A 21072-nucleotide genomic window follows, 5' to 3' on the forward strand; every position below is an offset into this window, starting at 1 on the left:
TGAGGGCCTCTGACGCCCCTTCGTATTCACACATGACACGGTCCAACCTGTGGGCATCTCCCCCTCTGTCCTCCCTGGCAGATCCCCTCCCTGTCATTGGCCCAGGGCAGCGACCTCCCCCTTTTTTGCTTTGTGAACGTCACTGCTTCTTCACAACAAACAGGGCCCCGAGTTTATTGAGTCTTAATACGGCAGCTCGGTTTTCCGGTTGTTTCTCACCCTCTTTCAGTCTCTGCCAGGCTTGTTCTTTGGACGATCAAACCGCGTTGCCTCTTGTGTCAAGCTTTGAAAAAACTTGCTTTCCTCCTCTCCACCTGACTTTGCTGTTTTCCAAGGCAAAAACCACTCGTCATTCTTCTCTGTCGTCCACGAGATCTGCAAATGAATGTATATTTGCAGACTTGATCTGGAGACCGAGGGCTTCATGCCTGCAGTGGTTTCAGAGCTCCTTAGGCCTCCACATTGTGGCAATGGCTTCACACCAGGAAATGGGGTGTCTGTGTCATTTTTTCACTGTCTATAGCTTAACTGAAGTCACATAGTAGGAACTTAATAAATGCTGAATTGAATGAAAACCACCACATGGGAAGTAATGGTCATCATCTCTGGGCCTCCGAGCATGATTATATTCTGCTACAATAGATTTAAATAATTCCCAGTTTAAAAGAAACTGTTCCAAAAGACTTAATTTCCAATACTTTCCCTGCTAAGAGCAGAAACCACATGGTGCACCAAGGAGTAATAATTACACAACCCAACATCCTCCCCCGTTTCCTTTCAGCGATTCCCGCTGCAGTGGACAGGACAGCCACCACAGAAACGGTTTTTACAAATGCCAAAGCCAGTGGGATGAAATCGTTTTAAAGGCCACAGGTGTGCCTGACGGAGGCCATGTCGACTCCAGCCAATCTCCACCAATCTCCAAGTTGTTTTTGAATGAGCAATTAATGTGGGCTCCCCAGAAGGTGATCACTCCTAAATTTCTCTTCTCTGTCCCCTATTACCCCGCCACAGGGCCAACCCAGACAATTCAAATAAAAATACAGAAGGATGGGAAGAGACAGCAGCCCAAGAAGAGTAAACAGAGGGTCGTGTGTAGAAGAGAAGCTCAATAAATATTTGAGAAATAAACAAGTGGCTGGCGGTGCTGGTAGGGGTCCCGAGACGGCGAGGAGAACCTTCTCGGAGCTTGTGGGCTGGCGCTCCTCAAGGACCTTCTGCAGGGAGCGTTGCCTCCACTGCCTCCAGAACGAAGAAGCTGGGCTTGGAGGGCTTTGGTTAGAGAAGTGCACCACACACACACACACACACACACACACACGCACACACACACACACACACGCTCATTTGCAAGAGTGTATTCCCTTGGGATTCACACTCCAAGCCATCAGACAGGCAAGAACCCAGGAGCCGCCACTGTTCTGGCTTCTCTAAGACCTTGAAAGCTACAGCAGCACATTAACAAGGGAGCAATTTCTACTCACCGGCCCGCAAAGGACTCAAATTTCCAAACGCATATGGTGCCAGATGCCTAGGATTTAGAAATAAAATCTGACATCTGGGGCTTTTTAGCCAGTCTCTTTAAAAAACAGTTGTAGAAAACTCACAGCCTTCGGTTTTATGTAGGTTTTTTAATTACTTAAAGCTTCTCTTTTTAATTTTTTACAGTGCTCCAGTAGGAGTTTGGAAGGCAGATATAAAAACTTACATTACAGCTGAGAAAACACAGCTTTTGCTCTTTGGTTTATGGGGTTACCAAAGTCTTCGTACACATGGGTTTTAGATACCAAAACAGCATGCTTTACATTTCAGAATAGGAGAAAATGAGAAGGGGTGGGAGGAGAGAGGGTTCTTTAAAAAAAAAAAAAAGTGCGAGAAACTTTTAAAGGCTGTACTAAACCACCAAGCAGAATTCCTGGGCCCTTTCCCTTCTCAGAACCCAACATGTGGTCTTAATCTTAATTCTTAAGACCTGAAAACAGTTTTCCAATTTCCGGAATGGCTTCAGGCCCTTGGCAGGCCACAGCTCCAAAGGATAACAGAGCTGTGACCATAAATTGGCTTTCACGGTTTGTTTATGGCTGTGCCGCCGTGTGAGTCCTACTGCACGGAGCGTGCTCCACGGTGCACAGTGGCCACTGGCCACAAACGAGCCCGGGAGGGAGCCCGCGGCAGCTCTGCGTGTGGGATGGGGGGCATGCAGGCTGCCCGTCAGGCAGCGATGACCCAAAGGCACCGAATGCCCCTCGGCACCCGTGGTTCTTTCTCCGGGGGAGGTGCGGCGGGAGGTCACGGCGCCTGAAGCCCAGGGTCTACCAGTGACAAAAGGTGCTCACGATAAAAAGATGTGACTCCTGCCCTCATGGAGCTTTTCACCTAAATGGAGGCCCACAACTCATGCCCCCGCCGTAGACTAAGCACTTACCACTAAGCAATGAAGAAACGAACCGCCAAGAAGAGCAGAACTGGGGGGGAGGGGCGCCAACGGAGTGACGCGGGAGCCTAGTCAAAGAAGGGCAACAATGCTCTACCTCGGGGCAAATGGAACTTAGCTCAGAGGGGACCCCAGGATATCAACCTTCTGCACTGGAAAGAAGGAAAGGTGTCTTCAAACTGTCAATTTAAACAGACCTACAAGCGTCCCCTTCCCCAAGAAAGGAGTGCGCCCCCGCGGGGGCCCTGCTTGCTTCCTCTGGGTAAGGGGAGGCTGTCAGGGGAGCGATCGGCCCTGTGGCCATTTTGCTTTGTAACGCTGTCTCCTGATTGGCCTCTACAGCCAAGCTGTCCTCTGGCTTTTCTCTGCCGTTCCCAATCTGTTCTGCGTTGCCACCTGGTCATCGCCCGTCGAGTGGCAGAGACTCCCGTGTCCCTGGGAGTCCCGCGACCGGCCCGGGAGGTGGGCGCCATGGCGGCTCCCACGGCACACAGAGGCTGAGCGGCTTGCCACCCAGCTAGCGGTCAAAGGCTGGATCCGAACTCGGGTTTTCCACATCAGGTCCAGCGCTCTTCCACTCTGTCACAAATCCCATTCCCGCACCGCGGCCAGAAGGGCTCAGAGTGAGAGGGCTAAACTGCCCGAGTCCAGAAAACCTTCACTCATCCACTCAGTCAGCATTTATTGAGTACCTAGTGTGTACCAGGGGCTGGGCCCCAGTATAGTCACAGAAGAGAGCAGAGCCCCCTTGGGAGCTTTTAAAGGAGACGCACAGATTGGTGGGCGCTCTTCACATACAAACCTGAGCACACGTGCAGTGTGTGTGTGTGTGTGTGTGTGTGTGTGTGTGTGTGTGTGTGTGTGTGTGTGTGTGTGAGACAGCAGGGGTGGGGGGTGCACAGAGACCCCGGGGGCTCAGTGATCGTCCCGCCCAACGCCTTCGCTTGCAGGGGAACCACCGCAGGGAGGAAAGCGGCTGGTGGGCAGGACGTGGCGCCCGGGCCCCAGCAGCCCCCGCCGCCCCTCCCCAGGGCACGGGTTCTGCAAGGACAGGGAGGCCCAAGTGAAGGCCAGGGCGGGCCTCCCTCTGGACACGCCGTGCTGCCGGCTGCGGCCACTTGACCAGTGCGGGGATGTGGCTGTTGCCGAGCGGGCTGAGGGCACGGTCAGGACCTAAGGAGGTGCCCGCGGCACACGAGGAGAAATGAATGGAGACCGGAAGTACCTTGGAGGCAGCCAGTTCCTGGGTAAGATCCTGGATTTTCTGTTGCTGCTGGATCAGAATTTCTTGGACAGAGGCTAACGTCGCTTGTAACTGAGTCACTGTGAGGGAAAAAGCAGGAACAGCTCAGTGCAGCTGCCCAGGAGATTCCCGCTCCCTCGCCGGCTGCAGCTCTCTAATTTATCGAGGGACGCTCCCGCTCCCTCTCTCCCCCTTATAATTCATCTGCACTGTGGGCAATCTACCTGCACTGCATCTAACCTCCAGTATTTCTAGTTTATCTTTCCATTGTAGGGTTGTCTATAGGCAACAGTATATCCATCCAAAACCTCTCCCTCCTAATTAGATCTACTCAGGATTTGCTCAGCTCTCCCAACTTCGAGGGTGTTTGCATCATTCATCTAGAGGGGCCGCACACGTGTAACTAGCAGAGAATTTCCAGTTCTCAAACAGAATGATTTCTCTTCCTTCCTGATAAACACCGCCCAGGAAAGATTAAAAACAGCAAGTGGGTTTCTCCAGCTGGCCCTCTTTTCGCCCTCCCGAGGGTCCCGGGGGCGCCTTCCCCGCCGCTGGCCTGCCCCCCACCCTTCGGTGCACAGGCTGCAGACAACTTCCAAGGAAGACCCCCCTCAAGCCCCAGGCCGTGGGCAGAAGAGACTCTTGGCCGGAGGTCCGGGAAGCCGCTCTGCCTGCCTTTGTTTTTAATCTGGACCTTCCATCCCGTAAACAAGTTCACGAAGGAAAAAAGAAGCCCACCGGCGTGGCCAGCTCCAGCTAATCTGGGCCGTGGCGAGGTGCTGGGTAATGAGCGGGAGCCCCGTGGAGTCAATAACAGAGAAGGTGGCCGGGGTCGCGGGAGCCGCAGTAATTACAGACTCTCTTGACCCCGCTTTGAATTCTTAGAGGGAAGGGGGAAAATCACCGAAAAACCCCCCTGAAAACCTCGGAGAAGCAGAAATTAAAAATGAACTTTACAGCCCCTAGAAAGGCTGTCATTTTATTCCCCTTATTAATATTCTGAGGTTGGGAGCCTTTCCGTAAAAACATAATTAATTGAGGCCGCGCCGACAGTAAACAAGCAATTTCAAATTAAACCGAAATGACGGCGGCTTCATTTGCAAATGTGAACAGATTCTCGAGCAGATAAATGAAGTCACCGCATAGAGTGGAGGCGGAGGGTGGGGGGGGCGCACGCGGGGGGCTCAGAGGGGCGAGCTGATGGAGCCATCAGTCTACCTGTCTGCGTCATGCTGCCGCTCATCTCCGAGATGTTCGCCTCGATTCTCTGGAGCTGCTTCCTGTCCTCCTTGCCTCCCATGAGCAGAGGGAGCAGGTACTTCTGCAAGAAGCAGGACGGGTGTCAGCGGGGCCCTCGCCCTCAGCTCCCGCGCCGCCCTCGCCTACGGCCTTCCCTCCAAAGCCGGCCCTTCCTCTGCTCTGCCGGCCTGACGCAGGGTCTATGGCTGGGGAGGGGAATCCCGGGAGGCCCCCCGCCCGTCTGCAAGCTCTTGGAATAACCTCTGAGTGACCCTCCTGACCCGGACTCAAGTGCAGGGAGGTTCAGGGATGGAGGAGAAGTCATGGAGCCAAGGAGGAAGGCGCTGCCCAATAACAAGGGGGTGGGATCCGGCTGCCAGGGCATGGACCCCAAAGGCAGGAGTGCAGAGGGGCTGCCCCGTGCCCCCAGAACCACCCAGGCAGGCCACCCAGGAGCCAGCTCCCAAAGCTGCCCCCCAAGCCTAACTCTCCTCAGGCGTCTCACTGACCGGCTCTGGAAAAGGGGAGATTTGGGCCCACCAGGTCTCTAAACTCGAGACCCCTCAAGAGAAGAAACTGAAACTTCTCCATTAAGAGTTTCTTACTGGGGAGGGAAGAGGAGGTGACTCACAAGGGGTTTGTGGGAACCGCTCCTAAGTGAAGCCCATCATTTTGCATTTTTACGTAAGCATTTTCTAAGTCTATTCTGCAAAGTGCTTTTCCAATGGCTGGTATTAGTTCTCGCCCACAATGCCGCTCAAACACATCAATGGCAAAGTTACCAGGGAGTGGAGAACTCTGAAAGTTCAAAGGCAGGAAGTTCCCAGCCACGAGCTGAGGGAGGGTCCTCTGCGGGAGCCCGGCTGAAGCCTTCCAGGCCCCGGGGAGAGCAAACGCACGGCCTCCCTCCCATTTTATCATTTGATAATGGCCTGTCAAGTCCCGGGCTGCTCTCTTTGCCCATTCTTCTTTTCTATCCCCAAGCCCCTAAGCTCTCAAAGACCACCTAAAAGAGAGAGCGGGGGCTGGCCTGCCCTGACGCTCATCAGAGGTCCCGATGGGGATCCCAATCCCGGGGTAGCTTCCCACTCCCCCTTCTGTCTGAAGTCCAGAGGCAGGAGGCCAGGACTTACTCCAGTACAAGTCTTCCAGGCTCCGTCCACGGGACTGCTGCGTGAACAGCTATTTAACCGTTACGCATTATTTATTATAGGAGGTGCTTATTTGAAAAGACCTGGGAGTTGAATTTTCTTTCTAATGTGACAGTATTTAGGCTGCCGTGTCTGTGTACAACAAATAGCCACGAAGGAGAGTGCCAGGAGCAGACTTTTGTTCTGACTGCCTGACACTGAAACATCCAGCTCTGGCACTGGACGGGACTGCTTGTAGCCAGCCACCAGCCGCCGAGTTAGACCAAAGACCTCAGTGCAGATTCATGCGACCGAGCAAGAGATTTCCAGCCTAACAAGAGCTTAACTGACTCTGGATTCCAAGTGTGGGTTGGACCTGCCAATGACGGGACTCTAGGACAAAAAGTGATTCTGAATAGCGGAAAAAAGCAGAAAAAGCGTCCCTTCCAGAGAGGAATAAGGGCAGGGATGGTGGGGAAAGTACGTCAGCAGGGGGGAACAGTGGCCCCCACTCACAGCTGTGTTCTTGGGGCCCTCCTGCCTTTGGGCCCTCCAACCCGAGGCTGGCCTTCTCTCTGTCAGCGTGGAAGCAAGTGCCCCTCTGAAGGGCGCTGACTGACGGGTACCCCACTGTGAGATCCGGAGCTTCTGCAGATTTATGGCCTTCTCCCATGAGCAGTTTTTTGTTTGGGAATAGTATCTTAGACTTAGATGCAACATAACGTGCATATGCTCTAAACGTTTCCAGGACAGCTCTGAGAGCCCGGGCCAGTGCTCCCTTCATGTCACCCTCTGCTCGCTCACTTGTCCCCTGCTAATGAGGTAATAGTGGTCATGACCTCTCCTCGCTCTCCTGGGGCAAAGGGGGCAGTCTTCCAGCCCGATAAGGGGAAGGATGCGGCGGGAAGTAGCCTCCGAAAATGAGGCGGGATCTCAGCCAGAGCCACACGTACCTTATAGAGCTGGTGGAAGCCAAAGGCGATCCCTGCCATGATGATGGTCAGAGCCCCATAATCTCTCCATCTAGAACCTGCAGGGTCTAATGGTTAGAGAGAGAGAGAGAGAAACACCGGTGAGGAAAACAGACGTCACGTCTCCTTCCAGCGGGAGGGGAGGGAGAGGAGGGAGCTCGCCTGCCAGGGTCCAGGAGACGTCCGGCGCTCCTGCCCAATTCGAGCCCCGGGTGCAGGCCGTCCCTGCTCCTGGCCAGTGCTTCAGGAGTGTCCCCAACCGCATCCCCTAAATGGCATTTCCATCACACTGACACCACAAAACAGGACTTTAGAAAGGGATTTGGGAGAAGGCAATGGGCTCCTGACCCTTAAAGGAGCACAGAATTCAGCAGAAGGCCCAGTGGAAGCCAGAGCCCCACGCAGCTCGGCGGCTTCGCGCCCTGCCCCCCTCCGGTGCACACCCATAAAGCTGCTGGCCAGGCCCTCGTCATGCCCAGGGTTTTCATGAATAATCCAGAGGCAGCAGAATGATCTTTCTTAAAGTTCAGTAGCAGGATGTGGGCACGGACACTGAGGGGGCCTCTGGCCAACAGCCCAACCAAGGCGGATCCCCGGCCAGAGCCTTCCCAGGGCTCGGCAGAGGTGTGGGCCCCCCCGCCCCCCAGACCTTGCTCAGCTGTTCAATGGACTCCTACAAGAGACTGAGGCTCCATCCATCGATCGAGATGCCTGGAAGCGTCTCTCCTTGGCCACCGCATTCCCTCCCTCCCTCGACGCCTGTGGAATTCAGACTGAGGTTTACCAAAGCAAGACCTGCCCGGAGCTGCCTTCATAAAACAGTAACGGGGCAGCCCTTCCCTAAACTTTCCATCCAGAATCCAAGTGGGGCTGCTCGTCCAGGGCGTCCGGATCCTTGGAGGTCCCCACCCGTCACAAAACGAGGCAAAAGTCCCCAAGAAGTCACACCCTGACTCCGGGAGCTGAGAGTTTTAACGAGGCTCAAAAGGCTTTGGGTCCAACTGTGGCTCCAAGGAGTCCCCTGCACACCCCCGACACCCCATCCCCCCTTTCACTCCCTTCACATCAGAAAACAAGGAGCCGCTTACAGGATTAGATTGGCCGTTAAGGGCAGGGAAGGCTGACGCCGGATCCCTGCCCTCGATCTCATACATCCAAGGGAGCCAGAGGTTCAGCTTAAGGTGCTGGGCCCCAGGCCACACTTCTACTAAACTCTCAGCATTAGCATCTACTCCTTGGGCCAGTCAGCATTTAGGGCTTTACTTGGGGCACGATGAGCCACCACGGGGCCTCTGAGCTGAGAGCACTTTCAGTCGCGGCAGGTACTCAGAAGAACTAACTACATCCACATTTGTTACTCCGAAACCCACTCAGCCCCCACAAGGTGCGAGGCAATAATGGGGTCGGAAGCAGGACCACCCACCTTCCCAAGCGCCCTCTTCCCAGCTCCAAGGGGTTAAAGCCACGCCAAGCAGCAGAGCGCGTGGCGAGCTGCTCCCACCTTCCCGGCGCCCTGACCTCCACACAGAATTGAGAAACACCTGTAGTTCCTTGTCAGAAGCCCCCTTCACCTCTCTCATCGCTCCCTCCGTTCCTGCCATGCTCACGCTAAGAACATTTTATTGCCCTCTGGTTTTCATTATTAATGAAAAGGGACCAGAATGATCTTTCCTAAAGTTCAGAGAGTCTATAAAGACAAGAAGCCGAAATGCCATTTCACTCGTTTTGGAGATGGGTGATACAACTCTGTCTGGTGGCAAAAAGGGAAAGAGAAGGAAAAGCAGGGCTGGGGAGGGCTCCCACTAGCCCGGGGGCTTTCAGAGGGAAGGAGAACTCGGACTGTGCTAGCGTGATAACGCTCTCCGGGTCCTAGTCCAGCTCAGGTCGGCAATGTTTATTAATCAGCTCTCTATGTGCCCCTACCCCCACCTCTCTCAACCCTGAACTCCTTGGACTTCTTCCCTCCCCATCCCCCCTTCCCTCAGGTCTCCCAAAGGAATCAGAAAGGAGGCACAGGGGCCACCTCCAACATGGGTCCCACAACTGGAGAGAGAACTGCAGAGGCCACGCCAGCTGAGACCTCCTGCTCCAGACAAGCATCAATGGGAAGGGGACACGATGTGGATATAGGCTGGCCGTGTCCACGGGAGATCCAGACGGTCCAGTGAGAAGGCGGAAAGTGGTCAGGAGATCCCCAAGCCTCCTGGCTCCAGGGCGCACGTGGGCAGCCCTCAATGCCAGCGTGCAGCTTCTCTTTTCTTTCCAAGGCCAGATTCAAAGAACGAGACAGGAATCTGCTGCAATAAAAAAGCACCGCAAGGCAACAGGAGCCTGACTTTCTATCCTGGCAGTGCTAGCTAGCTACCAAGGCAAAAAGATTTCTTTCAAAGGAGACCCTCCGGATTTCAAGGGGCTCCCCTCAGCCCTATCTCCAAGCACAAAAAGAAGGCACTGGAGCCCTGGCAAAAAGCACTCTGGCCCCCAGCCCCGAGGCCTGCTGTGGCTCCCGCCTCTTTTTCAAGGTTTAGCTCTGGAGCCCTCTTCCTTTCTCTCCATGTACTCTCTGTCCTCACTCCCTAAAAAAGGGCATCCTGTTACGCAGCACAGTTTGCAGGGACTCCTCTGTTACGGACACATGTGAACCCACCATGGACTGAGACTGCCACCCTTCTGTCTGTCCTCAATGCCTGGCACAGTGACGGGCACAGAGGAGGCACCTGGAAGCTTGAAGAATGAAGGGGTGACGGCCCCTTAGGGCATCCCATGGGCAACCCTGGGCCTTGAGGCCTGGATACCTGCAGCCACACAAGACTTCTCACACTTTACCAGTGAGCCCCTGGGCGAGAGCACGAAGGCCCCTGCCATTAGCAGAGGGAGCAGAGTCTGCGTCCTGTCTCCTCGCCCCTCCTGCCTTGTCTGCTCCAAGGCCCAAGCTCCTCGAGGCGGGAGTTACTGAGCTTTCATCCTTCTATCTCCTGTACCTGGCACAGAGCAACGCGCCCAGGAGGCATCTAACAGATATCTGCTGAACTGAGCTGGGCCAGGAGCCGAGCATCCCCCTCTTGGCCCGAGACTGGCTGTGCTGCTTTAAGGCCTCAAAATAGGTTAACCATGAAAGCGGAGGGCACAGAGCACGCCTGGAGTCACAGAGACCTGAATTCAAATCCTACTTCAGTTACTCATGGGCTGGCTGGCTGATCAGGCTCCTCTGGCTCCTCAAATGTTAAATGAGTCCTAATAGCATCAGTGTCTCAGAGTTCTTTGTGAGGATCAAATGAGATCATTCTAAGTGCTCTGCAAACCTTTAAAGTGCTACATAAAAGCCAGCTATCATCAGCATTGTTATTGTTATCCACTGAGAGGAACTGGGGGGCGAGGGGGGGACGACTCTGTGACTTGCTGTGTATCCTCCTTTTAAGGCTCCCTGGGCCTGGGCCAGAATTCCCTTAGATGCTAGGGCTGATTCACGGGCCCTGATCGTGTGTTGACCACGCGTGCACATGTCACTCAACAGCAAAGCAGCCTCCAAGCTCAAGAACTCCTTTCACAGCAGAGACATCACACAGTGTCTGAAATGTGCCGTGGAGGTGGGGGGGATTCCTGCCCGTCCCCCCGGAGCTGGAGTCTCCCTCACCTACTGCCAAGTGGCCACCGTGGACAGACAGGGACCAGCAAGCCGTGCCGTCCCACCGGGACACTGAGTGACAGATGATGGGCAAGCGCCGCGGGGGCTGCAAAGAGGTGTACCTGTGGTCCAAAAGGTCTTCCACCCACTGCCTCTGGGCTCCCCATTCCCTACACCTGGGGACAAGAGGCCTATGGGGCACAGGAGTCTGCCCGGGGAACACGGGGCCCACCTGGAACAAAGGAACCCCAGCGATGTCACTTCAACTAACAGCCTGTTTTCACAAAACCAATGAATAACGCCAGGTGCAGGTTTTCCCTTTAGTGGAAGCTGAAAGTTAGACCTGAGCATGGTGGAGGGACGCGTGACGGCTCGTCCTCCATGCTTGGGGTCACAGCTTGCGTTTACACAGCGCTCTAAGGCTGCAAAATGCTTTATGCTCCAGCTCCCGGATGCTGCGAACAACCCTCAGAGGGAGCTGCCATTACCATCAGATTTTTGGCCAAGGTCACTGAGGAAGGCTGGAGCTCAGGCCTCCCTGCCTCCAGCTGGGGCCAGCAGCTCAGGATGCTCCAGCATTCCCTCCCCCAGTGGCACATAGTAGGGGCTTAATAAATGCTCATCCATGGGTGGAGAATGGGCACTCTGTAGGTCTGTACCAAAAGTCAAGTGAGACAGTTTGCATAAAACATGCTGCCCCCAGCACTCCTAGTGCTTGCTGGCTCATCATCCTCCAGAAGAGGAAACCAGAGGGCAAGGTTAAATGACTGGCCCAAGACCACCCAGCTCCCACCCACAGGCTTTGGGACCCTCCTAGCCTCCTGGCCCCCACCCCTGGCCATCAGGGACCCTCCCCGGGCTCCCTCAGGCTCCAGAGCCGGCCTCAAGCCTCCCCTCCAGCTTGAAGGGCTCCTTGCTCTTTCATTTAACTCCCGTGTCTGCTCCTGTTGTTTTACAGCACCTACAACTTGGCATTTCATTACGCTGTCTTGCCTTGTTCAATAATCATTTCATGTGTATTAGTTTTGTTTCTCCAACAGTAAATTTGTCAAAAACAGGGGCCCGTCTTCTGTTTCTCCTGTGCACCCCACAGCACACAGCGCAGCCCAGTGCCGAGGACACAAAGGGCACTCAACAAATGGCCACAGATAGCTAAGCCTGTCTTTGCTACCGGTTGGCCACATGGCTGGAAATCTTGGGAGTTACTCTTCCCACTATCTAACATGGTCCTGGATGAGGATGAGATGGTTAAAGAGGTACGCCCGTTTCTGAGCAGTACAGAAGGCCTCTTGAAGCTCCTGTTGCTAAGGGGAAGCCAAACCCCCCACTTGAGTGAGTGAGTGAGTGGGGAGGAAGGGCTAGGAGGAGGGGAGCACGGTCTCCTCCACAGAAAGGAGAGCTCAGGTGATCACTCCCAGCCCTCCTCCTCACCACCCTGACCTCCCACGGCCAAGGAGGCTACCAGAGAGCCTGGAGAGGGAACAGAGCATGTGCCTGGTACAGCACTGAGGTGACAGGTGGGGGGCTGGCTACTTCCCTGAAGAGCGAACAGGAAAACTCTGTCCCTGTCCACAATGAAGAATGCAAAGCTGACTTCTTCTAACTACAAAAGGAAGGCCTTTCTGCGCCTTGGGAATTCTCAATCTCTCTGATCTCTGAATAGCCAAAATATTTAGCCTAAGTTAATGGTCAAAGTGGTCACCACTTATATTTCATTTCAAAGGCAGCCAGGTGAATAAATGGATGAATAAATGAATGAAGTAAACAAGATCATGGGTCAAACTAGTTTCTCAAAAGGTTTGGTTTTGGTTAATATATATATATATATTTTAAGATTATTTTTAAATTTACATGTTCTTTTGGTTGAAAGACTTTTTTAAAGAAACCCTTTAGGCCAAGGTATCATGGACACCTTGCAGAACTGGGACTGACCCCACCCACCTTTCAATGCCAGCCCCCATCTCTCTGAGTGTGAATAAATGGAGAGCGAGGAGACGTCTGCAGGAGCTTGTCATTCTTTTACTTGGCCAGCACTTTTTAGGGCCTACTGTGGACGATGAATGTACGTGATGAGTTTGCTTTCGGCTCACCCCGACTCCCTTTACACACTGAGCATAGCGGCCCAAGCTCCCTAGTGGCCCGTACCAAGTCTCCCTTTGGCACCCACACCTCATCTCCGTGAATCCTCCATGAGCCCTCCAGCCTCCCCGAGCCTCCTTGTCTGGACTCCTAAAGTACTTCTGATTTGTGCCCTTATTCAAATGACAACGTCATAAGAGGTTAGCTCTTTCTGTATGTGGGTGTGTATGTATCTCCCCAAAGAAACTGGGAGTTCCTTCAGAGAAGAGACCCCCCCACACACACAAACTCATGTACAGTCAAAGGCGGCCCTAAGAGTAGGTGCTCAATAAAAACTGACTGCATTGAGTTGCTGCCATTACTCCAGGTTCCCGTATTTCTTTTAGCCTGTTCTTGCTAAAATGTGAAGGGCAAGAAGATTGCCCAAGAAGGACAATGCTGAAAAGGAAGCAGAGTGTCTCGTGTGTGGTCTGGGTGGTTGGGCTGCCCGTGGGCGATAAGGGGGGAGGGGGCAGGAGGCTGGCACACTGTCCAGTCACCCACAAGCTGGGGCCATTGCTCCTCTGCTACTTCTGTGGGAGCTGCCTCTGCCCATGAGGAAGACAACTCAGGGGCTCAGATTCAAGCTCTTCTTGAGCTGCTCATGGAAAAGAGGTTGCCCTCCGAACATGGACCCCAAGAGATCCCTTCAAGGTCCCTCAGGGCATCTCCAACAAAACGAGGGAGGGAGCCCAGTTTTGTCCGGTCCTTCTAACGGGCCAGAGACAGGAGGAAATGGAATGCCAGGCCCCAAGACAGCAGCTACTGGGACTGGGCTACGAGGAGATCGAAAACCAAAAGGAACACGTGTGCACGGAGGCCATAAATACCTCATGCAGGGACACAGACAATGCCTTGGCGATAAGCATGCAGATTGCACACCTAGTTCAGAAACTCCCCTGAGTTTGCTTGTAATTAAGGGGGTTAGAAAGGTAAAAAAATATATAAACCCAATTAATCATTTAAATATTTAAAGTCAGGTTTTTTCCTCACTCCAGGATCAGTATATTTCATAAAGCTAGCAGCCGACAGCCCTGGTTTTTACTGGGGTTCATTTTAGAGCATGTTTAAACTAGTCAGATTGAGTGATGCTTCCAGCAACTAATCGCATGTCAAATAAAAGATATTTTATGTAATAAATTACCGCTACAAGTAATTCAAATGTCATTTATCAGTTTTATTATCAGTCAGGCAAAGTCTTGTTTCTCTATATTAATCAAAATCAAGCTTTTTTTTTTTTTTTTTTTTTTTTTTTTGAGCAGTTTTGACACCTCTTGGCAAAAGTACCTAAGGGAAAAGACAGAATTACCCCCGTCGAGCTGAGAAGAGCAATGTAACGGTTTAAGAAGAATGAAGCTAAAGGGAGAGAACTAAAAACTAAATGTATTTAAAATTATAATTACTATGATTTTTACTCCCAAGGCAGCAACAGAAGGACTTTTCCTCTGATAGAATGCTTCTTATTTTCAGGGCGGGGAGAATTTTTAAAATATACTTATCTGGGAGAAATCTCACCATGCTAACACTTCACTAACAGAAACTCTTTTAAGCAAGTGAACTGGTTTTTCCTACCTCTTTCTTCCTGGAAAAAAAAAAAAAAAAGTCTTCATTTAATCGTGCTAGTCCACTGAAGCCAGGCGACTTCATCGAGACTCTGGCCCAACTCTCTGACCCCCTAAAGCAATTTGTTCTGAGCAAAGAGTAGCCCTGTGTCCCTGGAGACCTATTTCTATTAAGCCATGTAAGGAAGCAGCTGGAATCCAACAGATGTGCCTCCTGGAAGAATTCTGCCAGCTGCCAGTGCCTATCCTGAGCAAGTCCCACTATAAGGCTGGCCCAAGGACTCAACTAAAGGAAAAGAAGCGAATCCCAATCCATTGGTCAGAAAAAGCACCTGTGAAGGTGCTCAGTGACCCACACAGCCAGTACCTGGAAGCCAAGCGATGCTGAGGAGTGGGCCCAGACTAACAAGTGGTTGCCACGGACTCTCTGGTAACTTAAATGAAACGCACCGGCTTCCTTGCCCCAGGGGCTTCCTCCCCTGACGGGTGTCAGTCTGTTCAGTACCAAGGGGTTTGCTGAGACAAGCCAGAATGTGGGCCCTATCTAATCCACAGCCTCTTCTTTCAGAGATCAAGGGGAAGACAGAGGACAATGAGATCGGAGCCTCCGAGTGCCTCCGTCGCCCTTCTGCCTCCTCCGCTGGGGAGGCCAAGGGAAGTCCTCCTGAGACACTGCCCAGCTTCCCCCAGCAGCAGCCTAAAGAGGCAGGTAAGGAACAAGGAAATCCGCTATGAGACGAGCAAAAGGGGTTTGTCTCTGAGGCTTGCCCTTAAGAGCCTGCTACTTTAAACCATCTTAAAGCTTTTAAAAAAAAACCCAACCCAGAGCCCTCTTCCAGACTACCTGAGGCAGGTGAAGACAACCCAGGAAAGACGTCTGGAAGGAGTGGAGGGGAGAGTGGGCTGTTCCCCTATCCCAGGGGCCACGGCCTAGTCTGGGGCACAGCGTTCCATGTGACCTGAAAGGGAGCTTAGCATCCACTGACATATTTGGGGGAGTGCACGATGCCGCCATTATCTGCCATAATCTATCCTTCTAAAATAGCTTTCATGAGAAACCTCATGATTAACATTCATACACAATTAAGAGCAATTAAGAGTGAGGATTTTTACATTTTAATTGGGAAACCCCTAAAGAAACCCCACCACAGATAAATAATAAGCTAGGATCTTAAATTTTTTTAAAACTAAAAAACTTATCTAGACTTTAAAATTTTAAAATAAGAAAACACATGCTCTCACTGAGTGACTGGAAGCGGGGGGAAACTTTCCTAGTTATTCAGCTGTTGAGAGACTTATCTTTAACTACAGAGAGTAAGAGGTGGCAGCACCAGGACACAGTCTCAACAGTGGGAGGATGGCCTCTGACTTCGGAAAGCGCTGCACTGGGCTTCGGGCTAGTCCTTGTGGTTGATGAAGAGGACGAGGGTGATGACCGCGGTGGGGAACAGCCTCTGGGAGCATTTCTCTTTTCCCAAGTTCTCGCTGGAGGGAACGACCCTGAACCCCAGAGAGAAGGAGAAGGAAAGGGAGAAAGGAAAGCACGGGCAGCCACGGGGTGTGGAAGACTAAGCGGGGCTGAGGCTGGAGTGGGACTTACTGTATGGCTGAGGCAGGAGGTGAGGGGGCTGGAGGGGCACCATCTGGGTGGGAGGGCCCAAGGACTGAGACTCATCGGCAGCAGTGCCCGACTGCTGGAAAGCCAAGTCAATCTCTTCATCTGTCAGTCCTGAGAGGGAAGAGGAAATGATATCGGGTTAGCACCTTTCTCCACTTTCTGTGGCTCTAACAAAATCCCTGGTGAGACAGGACCCTTTCGGCTGCACAATGTCAAGCATGGTGACTCCTGGGCTGCCGCCTCCCCGATTTCGGATTCTCTGGAACCTCTCTCTGTTGCAATTTAACCTTAAGCGACAGAATATTAGCCTCAACGCTGCTTCCAAATGTGGCTCATTCAATTTCCTTAATTTATCCTTGAGTTTATTGCTGCTTTTGAAGTCGCTCCGTACTGCAATTCTCCATTCTTCCCCCGAAAACAGATACCATCAACTGCAAATGTGGCTCATTTTAATCTGTAATGGTGTTAAAAAAAAGAAGGGAAAAAACTAACAATAATGCATGAAAACAGACAGGGAAACAAAAAACTAATTATTGGGTGAGACGACTAATTAGTCTAGATCGTTTCCGAAGACGGGAATAATTTGCTTTATTTTATGACAAATGCAGAAATAAAAAGAAAAATCAGGACTGACTGTGATTAGTATGAATGGGATATAGAATGTAAAGAAGAAAATAAAACAAGAAAACAGATCAAAACAAGGCCAGGCCCAAACTTTCAGATGATTATTGCTCCAGCCTATGATAGGCTCTCGCCTCGATCGCCTTTGGCTAGTGTCTCTGTCGTGTGTGTGTGTGTGTGTGTGTGTGTGTGTGTGTGTCCCTCTCTCTCTATCTCTATCTTCTCCCCATATCTCTCCCTCTCTGTCTCTCTTCTCCCCATTTCTCTCCCTCCCTCTGTCTCCCCCATCAGCTGCTGCCATTTTCTAGGGTACTTTGCACATGGGACAGGGGAGTACCAGGGTGCCATCTACAGTGACTAAAACATGTAGAGAGAATTTTCCCACGAAGGATGAAAAACTTCCCAGGAGCCACATCTGGGCCAGGCGCACAGGAGGGCGGGGCAGGACAGAACCTCACAGGCTGCCCTGAGGAGAAAAGAGAGAAAGCCCGGGCCCTGGGGAACGAAGAACTTTCCTCCCAGAACATTCGGGCCATTCACTGTTGGGCTCCAAGAGTAGCCGAGCAGGGGGAGGGGTGCCTCCAGACTGCCCTGGCGTGCCAACACTGCCCTAGCAGCCCACGCTGTTCCCGGAACCCCGGTCTCCAGCCCGGCCACAACACATGCCTTTTTTAACTGGAGCAGAGAGCTTCCCACATCTGGTCCGCAGCTCTGCATCCGGGCTCCATTAGAAGGCCACTGCACGGTCTATTTGCCCCTAGGGGTAGATGAAGTACAAGCAGGTTCTGAGGACCAGCTTCTTCAAAAGCCCGGTGCCTGGCACTCCGTGCCCAGGGGCTAATGGATGGAGCACATTACCGCTCTCAAGCATAGCCCTGCCCGGCCCCTCCTGGTGGGTGTGCGCCCAGGCCGCAGGGGGCCAGGGCTGTGCCCTTCCCACGGCGGCAGAAGCAGAAGCTCTCGAGGCCCTGTCCGAATACAACAGTGAAGCTGGGTCCGGGCTGGCCGGGAGGCCTTGGCCCCCACTGAGCCCAGCAGCCCGGCTCCCTGAGCTGCCCCTTCACCTGCAGAATGAGGGAGTGGGAAGGACGGGTTTTGTGGCTCCTCTGACAGTGGAGGGGGGACGTGACATCCAATGCCCACCGAGTTACAGAGGCGTTTGGGGCAGCTCCTAAGCAGCCTGCCGACGTCAGCACGGGCTGCTGGTCACTGGCATGCAGCAGAATCTTATAAACCTGGCGGCTCGCGTGCCTTGTCAGCCGCTGGCTGCAAATGAGGATAATTTTCCCAAAAGGAGCATTCAGTTGCATTCTCATTTTCCCTTTTGGCTCTTTCAAATATAAACAAGTATGATAATGTTTAACGCTGGGGAAATATACAGTAAGTTACAGGCGGCGCTCCAGCCGTGGGAGTGAAGCTGGTTAAAGGGACAAGCCGCTGCCCAGAACTTTGCCCTGTGACCCCGTGGCTCTGGTGCAAACTGCCTGACTAGTAATTACAGCCGTGCCCGCTACTGAGGCCGGAGGGGAAAGAGAGTCTCTTCTCCAGAGCTTCTTCCCTGAGGCCTCAAATCTGCGCTGCCCAAAGTGACGACCCCCCCCCCACCAGTTCCCCCACAGAGCAAAGCACTCCGTTTACAGGCATAAAGTCTGCCGAGACTCGGGCTCTTCCACACTTTGTGTGTCTTTTAGAATAACATGAGAAGAGCAACAAAGTGCGGCGCGCCGGCGAGCTGGACAGGAAGCTTGGAACACAGAATGTCGGGCCGGGAGGGGCCTCCCACAGCGTCTCACCCAATGCCCTCATTGTACAGATGCCAAGGTCAAACAGCTAACCCGCGTGGAGCAGAGATTACGTCTCCCAGGCCGGCCGGGCGCTACGTCACGCCGGCTCGGAAGAGAGAGGACAGGAAGCCAGTCAAGTTCACGTACAGAGCTTGGGATCGCACTCTCTTCCTCCAGAAAATTTCGGCCTTTCCCTCCTCATAAACAAGTAGATGAGGATCCCATTGAACCCCCCCAGAAAGCATGACCCGGCGAATCCTGGCCTCCCCCACCCCATAACCCCGCACAGATGAGCGTCTCCACTTCACTGAACAGCCTCTCTCGTCTCTCCATCTCCATCTCTTTTCCGGGGAGTGAGACATCTCCACGGGACGGTCGTTTTCTCCCAGTCTGGAGCGTCCCTGCCTTGGGACGTGACCCGGGGAGAGAGATGTCCCCAAAGTCCCCCTGGCCCAGCCCCCACCACTCACAAACAGTGAGGACCCTCAACAGGCCCAGTGAGATGAAGACCGTGCAGGATCCAAAAGGTTAAAAGGAACAATAAAGGAGACTGCCAATTGTAAGTGAATTATATTTGGCTTTGAAAGCTGAGGCACCGGCTATATTATGAAAGGCATCTCTTTGCGTTGTTTACCATCACCCTGACTAATGCAGACCTTTTTTTTTGTTTTAAATAATCTCATGCAAATTAGACACACACACTTCCTTCCAGTTGATTGCTATCTGCAAGGAATAATCTAACCGCAGAGGGGACTGAGCAAGGACTGAGCCCCGCGGAGGGATGGAGCAGACTGGCTCCCTAATCCTATGGTATGGAAGCCTTCTCCCCCTTGCTCCCCCCTCCCCCCCGCCTGCTAATTCTTCCTCAGAGCTGCTGCCTTTGGAAGAATTAGTCATAATTTTCATAAAGCCTAAAATTTTCTTTTAGCTTTCAATTTGCATTCTATTACACCAACAGTGTTCCTCACATTCAGATGCTCTCTCAGGAACTTCACTGCCGCCACTTGGCAACATCCAGGAGCCACCAGCTCCTCTGAACGCTGCCACCCTGGTCATTTAAATCTAGAATCAATAGGAACCAAATCCTGGCAAGACCCACTGGGTGATGTCGTCTGGCCCCGTCAATTTTGCGAAGGAGAATCGGAGAGGAAGGAGGGGAGAGAAGCCATTAGGGATAGAGGCTGGAGGCTGAGCAAACAGGAGGCTGAGGTTGCCATAGCTGAAAGAAAACCCTTCTCCGAGAGCTCTGGCATTGGGGGGAGGGCCCACGCTGGAAGCTATCTGCCACTGCTACCCTCTGCCCCCCACTTCAAGAGGGAAGCAGTCACTGGCACTCCAGGCTCAGGAGGCCACCTCCTAAGAATGCTGCTGGTTTGGGGAGTCTCTGAAACAACCACCTCGGGGCTGATCTCACACTGAGCTCCTTTACCTCCCTCTTTTTAAGAAGCAGACAAACATTTTAATTTTGTCCTGCTTTTCTGGAAGGTTTCTGTTAAAAAGTAAACAAAACCAGAAAGTGGTTGGCTTTGTGGGCTGGAAGGAACAGGTCCTCCTCCTGCTGCCTCAGGGCCCACCCTCCCTCCTGGTTCCCCAGGACTGGGGGTCTCCGGAAGTTTCTCCCTCCCCTCCCCTTCCCTCCAAGCAGCCTCAGAGGTAACAACTGAGAAGGTAAGCGTGGGAAACTACTCTCTTGCTCTGGCAGAGTCCGTCCTAGGCAGGAAGCCATCACCTGGCTCTGCAGGAACAAGGCCAGGGAACCAGTGGCCAAGAGAGCCAGGAGCTTTCCAAGGTGCTCGCAACTCCTGGTCCAGGTGCCTCTCAGGGAGCACAGGGACACAGTTGCTGAGATCAGTGACACACCGACACACTCACTCATTCTCTTTCTCTCTCTCTGGCCAGGAAGACATGGCAAGAGACCACTTCCCTGGCTGCGGGCAAAAACCTCTTTGAATGAAAAGAAAAATCAACTCACCCTGAAAAGGTTGAAGGGGGAGAAAGAGAAGGGTGGAAAAAGTATTTTTTTTATTTTATTATTAACATTTTGTTGGAACAGTGGAGTGCAATAAGGACTCTCCGAGCCTTTAAAAGTCGTCGGATGACCTGGAGACCCCTATTTCCCAGTGCCTTGTATAAAATTGAATTTTTTAAACATAAATTACACGTAATGACGACACTGTAAAAACTAACAGTAATGGAAAGCTGTGCTGTATTTCATTAGCCTGTATTATTCCGTGCCACCTGATCCAGCCGGGCCTTGTTTATGAGTTAGTGTGTTAGCAGATGCCGATGGAAGCATTTGCTTCGACCTTGCTCTTCTCATTGGGGCATGAAATTACGACGGCAGCACCTTGATATTACAGCCATAAATACAGTAAACTGCAAATTTAAGCCAACGGCTCCTATTGTCTCTGAACATAAAGCTGATCGGTATTTATTTAAAAGGAGAACAAAAAAAAATATTATATATCACCTTGTTTATGGGACCTCCCTCCCCACCCACCCACCCTTCCCCCTGCACCCCTTAACCTGCCTGACTCACTTGGTGAAAATACTCAACGAGCCAAAATCTGGTCTCCTTTTCTTTTGATTAAAATATTCTTAAGGTATTCAGCATGGTCTTTGGGGGGCAAAAAACCGACAAATAATATCATCCTCAATGGAACATATTTATTTGCAGATCGGATAGAGCTTCCTCTCTCCCCAATTTTAAGAGATCTTGATGTGCAA

The 21072-nt window shown here is 52.4% G+C and overlaps 1 protein-coding gene across 1 annotated transcript in view; it reads right to left on the bottom strand.

The window, feature by feature from the left end:
- The window catches only part of PEX14 (peroxisomal biogenesis factor 14), a 147302-nt gene that overhangs the window by 15329 nt on the left and 110901 nt on the right, over positions 1-21072 (bottom strand). Inside the window, exons 4-7 of the mRNA XM_074306297.1 lie at positions 15923-16051; positions 7000-7085; positions 4896-4998; positions 3660-3757 (exon numbers count right to left, since the gene is read on the bottom strand). Coding sequence (XP_074162398.1) covers positions 3660-3757; positions 4896-4998; positions 7000-7085; positions 15923-16051 — 416 coding nt within the window. The remainder of the gene's footprint in view (positions 1-3659; positions 3758-4895; positions 4999-6999; positions 7086-15922; positions 16052-21072) is intronic.

Source organism: Sminthopsis crassicaudata, chromosome 3 (genome assembly GCF_048593235.1).
Source record: "Sminthopsis crassicaudata isolate SCR6 chromosome 3, ASM4859323v1, whole genome shotgun sequence".
NCBI lineage: Eukaryota > Metazoa > Chordata > Mammalia > Dasyuromorphia > Dasyuridae > Sminthopsis > Sminthopsis crassicaudata.